Source organism: Pseudopodoces humilis, chromosome 4 (genome assembly GCF_049639895.1).
Source record: "Pseudopodoces humilis isolate 2021_Gansu_Grassland_sample_001 chromosome 4, ASM4963989v1, whole genome shotgun sequence".
NCBI classification, from domain to species: domain Eukaryota; kingdom Metazoa; phylum Chordata; class Aves; order Passeriformes; family Paridae; genus Pseudopodoces; species Pseudopodoces humilis.
The window spans coordinates 67240674-67253075 of NC_142203.1; the positions used below are offsets into that span (position 1 = coordinate 67240674).

A 12402-nucleotide genomic window follows, 5' to 3' on the forward strand; every position below is an offset into this window, starting at 1 on the left:
ACAAGAAGGAAATACCAGAAATAGGAACTGTGCTCATCTAAATAATCCTTGGTAACTTGCAGTTTCACAGTGTCATCTAGGTCACAAAATAAAAAGAGAAATAGAAAAATATACAATCCTTACTGCATCTCTGACCTTTGGAAGATAAAAATATGATTGTTTAAACAAACAGGAGGCAAAGCACAGTAAATGATATGCAATATAGTAATTTACACCACTGCACCAACACCTGGCTTGTCAAGCATGTAATTGTGGAAGATGAACAGATTATATTGTAATACTTAATGTTTAACTCCCACAACAAGATCATCTCCATATATGTACTATTAATTTGTAAAAAACGTAGTTATTCTTTTCAACTAACTTTCACTAATTTTTCATCTTAGAAGCATAATGAGAGTTCAGGTATTTGTAATTCCTATATGCTTTGCTTTTTTACAGGCCAACACATGGTACACAAATAATGTTCAGGTTTTAATCAAATCATCAAGGAATTGTTTATTCAAATCAACAGTTCTTTTGCATTTTTAATCAATTCTTTCAGTCTTGACATAAATCAAATTGACTGAAAGAAACATTTTCTGCTGGCTCTTAAGGAGTTAATTTCTTCCACCTGCAGTATTTCCTCTAAAGCAAGCACCAAGTTTATTTTTACAGCTAAATTCCTAAACAGCAGGTCAGTGAGGGGAAGGGAAGGTTTGCTGCAACTGGGATTTCATATTCTACTTTTCAGGAATGATACATTTCTTTGAGAAATACTCTGATCATTGAGTGTAGTGGCGGTTTGAGTTTCTGGCGAATTACCTTCACTGTATTTCATCGTATTTAGAAAAGAAGAAAGAAGCTACTAAAAAAAAAAATGCTGGCTTTAGAACAGTGGGAAAGGAGCCATAATTTTTCCAAGGTAAACCTCTGCTGTTACCTTCTGAGTGAGTCATCTATCCCCCCTAGGGGTATAGTTCACTTTCTGAGCTCTTAAAATAGACTTTTGTAATGGGTTTGTTCCTTCATCAGATACTTTCCTTCTGTAGCTGCCTTAAAAGGGCTTAAATTCTTCTAGTTACTGCCTGATTGCCTCATTTCATATCCCACATGTCTTCGGCAGAGAAGAATGTTGAAGCATTAGTTTTTTCTTCAGTAACAGATTTTAGCATGCAGATTTAAATGGGAATGCTGAAAAATACACGCTTGTACTTCTGATTGCATAGCAATTACTAACTGCAAAGGATGACTTCTCTGGTTAGAAATAGTAGAGCTAGCAAGAAAGCCATTTAGGGGCAAACCTAAAGTGGGACAGCTTTCAAAGCTTTGGTATTAGTGCTTACTAGTTTAAAAGGTGGAAGACGAAATCTGATGTTGTGAAAGGGGAGGTTAGCTATAATATTGACCGTAGTTTTATTAAAATGTCAGGAAAAAAAGAGTAAGAGATGCTACCAAACAGTGTTTGTGGAACTGGAACTGGTTTGTTTCTCATGTGTATCATGTAATTTAAGTTTGCATCAATACTTGCATAATTTTTAATATGTTTAGGAAGTGAGTTTTTTTATGTTGCAATTTAGGAACCTAAACAGTAATAACTTCCATCTGTGGTTTAATAAATTGCTTTTATAGGTTTTAATATGTCTGTTGTTATGGTCACTCTACAATATCTAAACTCTGTTGTTAAAAGTAATACTTTTTTGCTTTAATAATTCGAAAATGTGGGGTCTTTGTCTTTACTGCTTAAAAAATGTAATTTCACTCTATAATAAGGAGGTTGATAAACGGAAAAATGTCTTGTGTCTCTAGCTATCTGAAATAATTTCCAGGTGAGAAGATAGCACTGGTCTCCATATGCTGATTGTAAATCTCTTTCTAACTAGAGCATTTACATAGAGAGCACTAAGTATTAAATTACCTTTTCAGGAAATAAAAACAGCTTTTGTTAACATGGTCTGTGCTGTCTTGGAAAGCTTTCACCTTCTGCTGCCTGGCCCTGCCCTCTGGTGGGCACGCAAAGGCTGGCTGAGAGCCTGCTTTTACGTAAACTGGAAAGTTGTCTCCAAGAAATCTTACCTAATCTTACTTGAAAATCTTGAGATGTAAAAGCGTTTAGTTTTCCCCATTGTGTTTCAGTCGCAGTTTTGCAGTCCTGTGGCAACAGCAGAGATATTATCACATGTCTTCGGACATTAAAGTAAAATAGTAGGATTGATGACACTTGCATGTTATTACGGTGCTTTCTTCTTCTCATATGGTTGAAATGAAGGTCAAAAACGTGTTTTCCTGGATGCTAGTTTGCTTGCCATTTTTGTCTGTGATATTTTTAGATACTTTGAACTTTGCACAGATAGAGTATCTGTTGTATTTAATTCCAAGTTAAAGATTCGTGTTCCAACATATGTTTTCATTCTGGAACTTCTTGGCTGTTCTTCTGTCATCTTATTACAATCAGGGAGAGAGAAGTTTCTTTATCCTATTCAAAAAATAACTTTTCCATATTTCACTAAAGCTTTTCTGTCTTTCTCCCTGTGCCACCACTTGCACTTTATCACTCCATGTATCTTCCTTGCAGTTAAAGATTTAGAAATCAGTAAATGTCAAAAAGCCTTTAAAGATCTAATTTGAATTTATTACTGTTTAATTTTGAAGCAATATGATACATGTCTTAAGGAGATAGAATCTTGTTTCATAATCCACTGAGGTTTTTTAAGTATGGACCATGAATCTGATCCTGCAAGCTAGTAGTAGCATAAATAGATGTTATGTAATGGTTCACAAAGTCACCAGGAAGCATCAGGTTCTTATTAAGAAACTGCTGAGAGAAAGACTTGTATAATACTAGTGGGTTTATTTTTTTTTTCCAAGGAGAAAGGAAACTTTGGTTTTTAATATTTTTTGGTCACATTTAGAAAGTATGACTTTTCATAAAACGTGTTGTAGTTCTTTAAAAGTGACATATGCACTGAAACTCAAAATGCAAAATTCACACAGGAAACTGATCTGAAACTTCCTCTGAAATTGCACCTGACTTGGGCTGCCAGATGGGAGCTTATGCTCAGAAATATGCAGGGCTGAAATCACAACATAAAGGGTGTAGTATTTGAATTATAACTACTAGAATTTACTTGGATGAAGAAAAGCTATGAAACTGAAGTCAAAATCTCAGCTATGAGTAAGAAAGCCTTGGGGTTTTCTGGTGTGAGTTTTGTTTGTTTGTTTGTTTGTTTTGGTTGGTTTGGTTGTTGGGTTTTTTTCATGCAGACAAAGTTGAAAAGAGGGTAAATATTCCAAGTTTATTTTGAACATTATAATGTAATACATATCAATAGTAGTATATATTAATAATGTAGATATAAATCCATGGAGAGAGTCCACAGGAGGATCACTGAATTGATCAGAGGGCTGGAGCACCACTGCTATGAGGAAAAGGATGAGAAAATTTGGTTTATTCAGCATGGAGAAGGGAAGGCTTTGGGACTTTGGGGCTTCCAGTATCCAAAGGGAGGCTACAGGAATGATGGAGGGAGACTGTTTTACAAGAGCCTAGAGTGACTGGACAAGGGGGAATGGCTTCAAAGTGAAAGGCAGTAGGTTTAGCTTAGATATTAGGAAGACATTCTTTACTGTAAGGGTGGTGAGACACTGGCAAAAATTGCCCAGAGAAGCTATGGGGTGTCCCATCTTTGACAAAGTTCAGGGCAGGTAGGATGTGGCTCTGAGCAACCAGGACTAGTGAAAAGTGTCCCTGTCCATGGCAGATGAGTTGGAATTTGGTATCTTTAAAGTCCCTTCCAACCCCAAGCCAATCTGATGCTGTCATTCTATCAAGTTCACCTCATAAATGAATAGCAATGGCAAAAAATAGCTTTAGTGATGCAGTGATAAAAGGTATGTGAATGTCTGTGTGTGTGTCTATATATGCTTATATTTTTAATGAAATGTACTGAATATTGTCTATTTATCAGGATATTGGAAGGCTTATAACTGAAGAAAATTGAAAGACAGTGGAACAAAAGAAACTTGTGTTGTCTTCCTGTCCAAGTATCATGATCCAATGGTCTAATTATGAACAATTTTTAATAAAAGTAAGGATATATAAATCATAAATCTATTTATAATTTGTGTATCCTGAGTCAATTGGGATTTTCATGTCAGTGGTAATATCCTCTAAGTTCTTCTACAGAAGGTCTGTAGAGTCTTCTCCTCAAGTACTGTCCCGCAGAAATGTGGATTAAGGCTTTTCTTTCCTAGTCAATAGCAATTAAATATTCACCCAGTAGCCACTTTCTTCCCAGAAAAGCACTTTTGGTAGAACCAAGCATATTCCTTTTACTGTTGTGCTTGATTAAGATAAGAATGAACAGGAGGTACAGTAATATTCTGTTCCTATGCAAAATTAATAATAATGACCAGCAAATTACATTCTGTGAATTGGGAAGGATGTTTGGCATCGGAAGTAGTTGTACTTCGTATGCAGCTGCAATAATGTTAGCTATGAGATGAGAAATAGCTTTCTATGAGATGAGGAATAGCTTTCCTCTTCCCATTTTATGGACTATAATATCCTTGCAGTCCTACTGCCTAAAACCACAGCTACTGTGCGATATGGGAATCCCTGCTTTTGTGAGGACTGCACGATCTCCCAACAAGTATGTTTTGAATAGGCTTAGCTTACAGTAAACAAATACTTCTAAAATGATACTTTATACTTAATCCAGTGTTTATTAATCGTTTTATATGTCTTGATTAGTTTATGAATAATGCACACTGTAGCACAGGCAAAATATATAAATGAGATAAAAGTATTTAGGCATTCAAGTTTTGATTTGTTCACAGTTCTGGGGGACATCTGATGCTCAGAGGGAAGGATTTACCGGAAGGAGGGGCAGAGCCGTGGGGAACACATGCTCATTCAGTGCCTTTGATCGGGAGGTCACTGCACTGGACGCAAAGCGCTGCCCAGCACGCTTCAGGAGTGATCTGATTGACTGCTGGCTTCTGGAAGAGTCACACTAATGGGCCCTGTGTGGGTGAGGCCGTACCAGCGTTGCACGTGCAGCAAGCACACAGGAACTATGGCGAAATTCTACACATAATACATACATATGTATGTCTGCGTCTGTGCATATATTCCATAGGCGCCCCGAGCGCGGCTCCCCGTGGCCGGCCAGCAGGACTACAACTCCCAGCGGCTCCCACGCACATCCCGCGCCTGCGCACACGGTCCGCTGGTCGGAGGCGGCTCCCTGTTCCTTGTGCGAGAGCCCGGCCGCGACCGGACTACATCTCCCAGCGGCCCTCGCGCACATCCCGCGCCTGCGCAGGCGGAGCCGGCCCGGCCGCACTCCGCCGTTGTCGCCGTCGGTGGGTGGGTGGGGGAAGGGAGAGAGCGGGAGGAGGAGGAGGGAGGGGGGGAGAGTTGAGAGTTCACCCGCCGCCGTCGCTGCCAGGCCGGACTCATGATTCCCATATGCCCGGTAGTTTCGTTCACCTATGGTGAGTAGCGGTGCTCGGCGTGTCCGTGCTTCGGGAGAGGGCGGCGGGCGGGGGTCGGTCCTGAGGCGCCCAGTCTGACCCGGCGCTCCCGCGCTCTCTCTCTCCCTTGTTCCTCTGTGTGTCCCGTTCTTTCCCCCCCGCCTCCTCCCGCCGGGCCCCCTGTCATGGCCCCGGCCGCCGCCTCCCCTCTGTCGTCGCCGCCGCAGTGCCCAGCCGGCTGGGGGAAGATGCCAAAATGGCCACCGGCAACTACTTTGGATTCACCCACAGCGGGGCTGCTGCCCAGTACAGGTAAGCACCGCCGCGACCCCCCGGGACCCCCCCCAGGGCCCTTCTCCCCGGCGGGGATCCCGGGCAACTCCCGCCCCTTGCCCCGTGCCGTGGGCTGTGCCCGGACCCTCCCGCCGTGCCCGCGGGTGTGTGTTCTCATCTCCGTGTATGCTTGGGGGTGGAAGGTGGGGCTGGGCACCGCGGAGAAGGAGGAGAAGGATGATCAGCAACAGCATCGGGTCCCCAGGCCCTTAGATTAAAATGGCCACTTGCAGTCAGTCAGCAGCGCAGCGAGTCACCGTGTGCCGCCCCCAGGCCCGTCTCCTGCCTCAGCTTCGGGGAACACAGGCCTTGCTCCCCAGAGCTTTGCTGTCAGTGTGGGAACACAGGGAACACCTTCTAACATGGCTTGGAAACTAATCTAAGGGAGGCTGGATGGATCAGGGAGAGATGGAGCACCGGAAAATAGCAGGGGACTTAATCCAATTGAAGTAATGTTATGATTAATGTGTATAAGAGAATAGAGGAGGTACTTTCAGGGACAGGTACCTTTTTAAAAAAATGTCCTATTCTGATTTCTAAGACCAGGAGCTCCAGTGGAACTTGAGGACCCGTGACTCTCTTAATATACATACCTGTGTCTTATGTGTCTGGATTGATCTATCAATAAAGATCTCTTATAGACACATTGCCACAAGTCTTTGTATCTTCGTAGTTTTTGTTCATCTAAATTGTGGCCAGAGTGTTAAAAAGTAATTGGTAGCATCTATTATATCACATTTTCTGACATCATGTTACTTAACTTGCTAAAATACAGTCATAAACATCTTTGCAATTTTGACGTATACTGGAGTGACACCTTAAAGTCCATATTTGAATTTTATGTTGCTCATTCCATAAATCTATAATAAAGGCTTTCCTCAATGCTTAAGATGTAGTGAATAAGAAAAAGCTCAGAAGAATAAAGCAAATATATCAGACATGATTAACAATAGCAATGAATGCAGATGTATACTACTAGCTAATAAAAATTGCATATGTAATGTAGTTTTAGGAATGTACACTTTTGTGGAGGTGTTGGAATAACTCCAAGTCTATTTTTTCTGTTGATTTTTCTCCTGAAAATGGGTGTGAGGTACATTAAACTTAATTTACTCTGGTATTTAATAGAGGATTAAATTTAGCTAATCTTCTAGTTTCTTTGGATGTTCGCAGTGTGTGTATGTGTTTACATTTTATGTGACGGTTATAGTGAATATATAGGACATATATACAGAACTTCCTTTTAAGTATAAAGGTTAAGTGAATAATAAACCAAGATCTGTATGTCTGCAGTTTTGAAGTGCAGTGAATTTTTAAAATCATCTTTTATTGCAGAGCTGAGATGATCTTTAGACTAAAGATCCTGAGCAATTCCTTTGAAGTTATATAATTGGAATAACATTCAAGTTTAATAGCTGATCCTAAGTGTGTTTTTGAGAAAATGGAAAACAGATCAAAAGAACATTTTTCCTTTGCTATCATAAGTTTAAGATACTGTTTAATTTGCTATCAGTTAAAGAATCTATATTCTATAATCGGTTTGTGTGTTTACCACATCTGGAAGTGAAGACACACAGCAATTGCTGTTTAGGCAGTCCTTTCATAAGAAGGAATTTAATATTTTGAGCTGAAAACACAAGAGTCACTTAAAACGTCTGAAGGAAGCTTAGTTTCACAAAGCCAGCTTGGTAGGTCCTTACTAGTGTGTTTACAGAGTGCTACAAATCATGTATTCCACTCCCGTGTATTTGAGAAAGAGATGGTGGTGGCAGGTGAAGATGGTAAGATTTGATATTACAACAAGTCTTTAAATTTGTTTCTAGTATTTGAAGTGACAGTTCATAGCATAAAAAAATTGTGTTCTTGGAAACCAGGGCAATAGATAAACAAAAAAATGTTTTCCTACCTACTTAATACATAGGTGAGCCTCATAAATTTCGAAAAATAAAAGGTGTTTCTGGATGCTGAACTCACCTGTGGATTTTTTAAAAGTTGCTAGAAGTAACAAGGACTTGGGTTTAGAAGAACAAATCTTGCAGTTGAAGTCTTTAGTTCTTTATACATACACCATTTGGAAGTTCTGACATGGTTGTTTTTATAGCAACAAACGGAAATTTTCATAATAAACACAATATTGGTCACATTTTTAAAGGTTCTCTCTTGCCAAAATGGCTATGAAGAATTCTGATATGTTGGAAGAATATTAATCTGCAATTTTAGATGATCTGAGTGCTCCCTAATGATAATAATCAAAATTTTATTGATTTCAGCACTTAGTTCAAAACTTCATGCAATTCTTTTTAGTATACACACCTTTCTTATAATAACTTCAAGTATGAATATCTCAAAATATATTAAGTTTTCATCTGGAAACATGAAGAGAAAATAAATCTAAATTTTGCATCAGAAAGAAGAGAGTCTAAGTAGATTCTGTTCGATTTCAATGAATAGAACAGACTCTTCCAATTGTAAGGGACCTAGAGTGATTGTCCAGTCACCTGTGTGCCCACTTCAGGGCTGGCCAAGTTCCAGCACGTTTCTAAGGGCACTGTCCAAGTGCCTTGGAGCAGTGACAGACTGGGGCATTGACCGCTTTTCTAGGAAGCTGTTCCAGTGCTTGACCACCCTCTCTTTATAGAAATGCCTCCTGATGGCCAGTCAAAAGCTCTCCTGGTGCAGCCGTGAGCCACTCCCTCATGTCCTGTCCCTGGGTTACAGAGAGGAGAGCTCAGCACCTGCCGGTGCCCTTCCCCTCTTCAGGAAGCTGCAGAGAGCGCTGGGGTCACCCTTCAGCCAGCCTCCCTTTCTCCCAACTGGACAAGCCCAAATTCCTCAGCTGCTGCTCACAGGAAGTTCCTTCCAGCCCTCCCACCAGCTTTGTTTTCCTCCTCGGGACACTTTCAAAGACCTTCCCCTTCTCCTCCACCTGCAGGGCCCAGGTTGAGGCCGCCCCAAGGCTGAGCCCAGCGGGACCATCCCCTCTCTGGGCCGGCTGTGTCGTGCTCGGTGCTCTGGGATGGGGTTTGTGCTCGGTGCTCTGGGATGGGGTTTGTGCTTGGTGCTCTGGGATGGGGTTTGTGCTCCATGCTCTGGGATGGGGTTTGTGCTTGGTGCTCTGGGATGGGGTTTATGCTCGTGCTCAGTGCTCTGGGATGGGGTTTGTCCTCGGTGCAGCCTGGGCACTGCTGAGCCACACTGAGCCCAGCACCAGCCAGTCCCACCTCCCTCTGCAGCTGTCCAGCCACTCCTCTCCCACTTTGTACCTGTGCCTACCATTCCCCATCCCAGGTGCAGAATCCCACATTTGAATTTGGCAAATTTCACTCCATTAGAAGAGTGGCCAGTGCTCCAATCTAGATCCCTCTCCGAGGCCTCTTGTCTCTTAAGAGGATCCACAGCACCTGCCAGTTTGAATCATCAGCCAAGTTGCTAATGGTGCACCCAACTCTTGGTTGCCAGACAGATGTAGCCCCATTCAATACTGCCCTTTGGGTGCTGCCATCTGGGCAGAGCACTGTGAATGTGTTCATCCCACAGCTGAACAACTTGTTGGAAAAGGATGCTGTGAGGGACAGTGTTAGCAGCTTTAGTCAAACTGGAACTGCATCCACTGCCTTCCCTTCTTTTAGGAGGCGAGGTGACCTTATGATACAGGGATAGGTGTGACAGATTATTGCATTGTTCTTTAACAATTCTTTCACTTTCCAATAGCACTTGGTATCTCCATAGTTTTTCCAGGAGCTGAGGTTACACTAATAAATCTCCAGTTCCCTGTTTCTTGCCTCATGTTTTTGTAAATGAGGCAAGCTTCCAGTCAGCAGTAACCTGCCCAGACTCCCAAGGCCTTTGGTAGATGGTTGAGAGAGGTCTTGCTCTAACAACTGCTGGCCCTCCAGTATTCTGGGGTGAATCCCATCAGGGCCCATGGAGACATGGGAACATTCAGTTTAAAAGCTGGTCCCTCAGAATTTGATTAACAGTTGTGAATCTCAGAAGTCACTCAGAAAACTCAAAGGATAAAATCTGCTGTACTAAGTGATTGCTGAAAGCTGCTTTTAAGGAAAGTTTCTGTATTTAATTCTAGACTTGTAGACTGGTATAAACTCTTTTCAGAACTGCAGTTCCTCAAAATGACAGTATTCTAATTTGTATTATAGTAGTGAATCATAGGATCATAGAATATCCTGAATTAGAAAGGACCCGTAAGGAGCATCAAAGTCCAGCTACTGGCCCTACACAGGACATCCCCAAGAATCACACCATGTGCCTGAGAACATTGTCTAAACATTTCTGTAACTCTGTCAGGCTTGGTAGTGTGACCACTTCCCTGGGAAGCCTGTACCAGTGCCCAGCCACTCTCTGGATGAAAAACCTTTTGCTGATAGCCAGCCTAAACCTCCCCTGACACAACTTGAGGCCATTCCCTTGGGTCCTGCCACTGATCACCACAGGAAAGAGATCAGTGTCTGCTCCTTTGCTTCCCCTTGTGAGGGTGTTTAAGGCCACAATGAGGTCTCCCTTAGTCTCCTCCCAGCTGAACAGACCAAGTGACCTCAGCCACTTCTTGCACTTCTCACACTTTTCCTCTCCAGTCTCTTCACCGTCCTTTGACCCTCCTTTGGACACTGTCTTGCAGGTTAATATCTTTTTTATATTGTGGCACCCAAAACTGCCCCCAGCACTCAAGGTGAGGCTGCCCCAGAGCACAGCAGGACAATCCCATTCCTTACCTGGCTGGTGATGCTGTCCCTGATGCCCCCAGGACAGGGTTGGCACTCCTGGCTGCCAGGGCACTGCTGGCTCACATTCAACTTGCCTTGGACCCACAGCCCCAGGTTCCTTTCCATGGCACTGGTCTCCAGCCTTTTGTTTGCCAGTCTATCCACACATCCAGGGTTGCCTTCGCCCAGGTGCAGAATTTAAATCAAGAACTGAAAAGACAGTGGAGCATAGAAGTCACTGTGCCTTCCTGGAATTCCAGCTTATCCATGGTCATGGTGGATCATTTAAGTACTGTCATCCTTCACATAAAGAAAGAATTAAAATTTGTCCAAGTATTAACATTAAATACTGATATTTGAAGTGGTTATAAAGGTCTGATTGATAGCTGCTCAGGTGGTAGACCTTGGATTTGGAAAATTCAGGCATATTGGGTTGTTGCTGTTTAGCCACAGTGAGCAACTAAGTACTGCACAGCCTCTTTCTCTCTTCTTGCCCAGCCTGGTGGGGAGGAGAATCAGAAAAGTAAAACTCCTGGATTGAGATAGGAACAGTTCATAGTTGAAAGAAAATAAAGTATAATAATATGAATTATAGCACTAATATTAATAAAAGAAATAGTAGTAGTGAAGGGAATAGGAGGAATAAAACCCAAGAGAGTAAAGCAATGCACAACACGATTGCTTATCCCCTGCTGACTAAATGTCGAGCCTATTCTCCAGAAACAATTAGCAGCTCCTGGCCAACTCACCCGAGTTTATACATGCATGCATGATATTCTATGGCATGGAATATCCCTTTGGCCAGTTTGGGTCAGCTCTCCTGGCCATGCTCCCTCCTGGGCTTGTGCACGTGCTCACTGGCAGAATACAAGAAATGGAAAAGTTCTTGACAAGAGTGAGCCCTACTGAGGAACAGCTAGACCATCACTGTATTACCAGCATAGTTCACATACTAAATCCAAAATACAGCACTGAACCAGCTTCTAAGAAGAAAATTACTCTTCCCCAGCCAAAATCAGGATGGGCATGCAAAACTTTATATTTACTGTTGTAACAGTATAACCAGTAAAGTTCCTTCAATTGAATAAATAAGAAGAGGAATAGATTACTGTCTTCATTACTGCATAAATACTAATTTTCATAAAACATGAAATATGAAATCTTGTTTCATATTTAATCAAAGACAGCAAAAGAGCTAAGTGCCCTTTAAACCTGTAAATAATGTATTAGAAGCATTCTTGTTCCTTTCAGTGTTGTTGCTGCATAAAATTTCCTGCTACCCTACTCATTTAGAATTCTTTGTGTTCACTACCCAGTAATAATATCGTGATTTACTAAGAAGCATTAGATTATGCGAATAGTAATGCAGGAAATTCCTCTGAACATTACAGGACCTTTACAGCTTCTGCTTTCTGCTAGTGGTGGCATTAGGGCCTAAGATTATAAACCTGCGTGCAATGGAAACCTCATTTGTTACTTATTTAAGTGACTGTACTAATCCAGTCGCTCTTTTTAGGAGCCTGAAATAAATGTGGCATTTGGTGATACTAGTCTTCTTTGTGTATGTGTGTGTGCATACTCTGTACCTCACCTGAGCCACTGTGTGACTATTCAGTTTGAAATTAGCACCCTAATAATGGCTTGTCTTTCCCATGTAAAATAATAGTAGCATCCTTGGTTCTGTGCTGGAGAGAGGTATAGTTATGCTTTTAATCTCAGATTGGCTGGTTTAAATGCTAGTGGAGAGATAGGGGCATTGAGTAATGTTTGGACAGAGAAGTGTGCAAATGTGATAGTTTTATTTAGTTAACCTTGTATTATGGTTTTGGTTTCTGTTAAAAAGGTGAAGAATCTTTTAGGTGTTGTGAGTTTCATCTTGGTGGTATCCATA

General features: G+C 41.8%; 1 protein-coding gene across 3 annotated transcripts in view; it reads left to right on the forward strand.

Moving 5' to 3' along the window:
• The first annotated feature begins 5373 nt into the window (after window positions 1-5373).
• Window positions 5374-12402, forward strand: part of ZFR (zinc finger RNA binding protein) — a 47845-nt gene continuing 40816 nt past the window's right edge. For all 3 annotated transcript variants that reach the window (XM_014256987.2, XM_005527993.3, XM_014256988.2), the window contains exons 1-2: window positions 5374-5478; window positions 5685-5769. In XM_014256987.2, coding sequence (XP_014112462.1) covers window positions 5442-5478; window positions 5685-5769 — 122 coding nt within the window. In that variant the 5' untranslated portion in view covers window positions 5374-5441. The remainder of the gene's footprint in view (window positions 5479-5684; window positions 5770-12402) is intronic.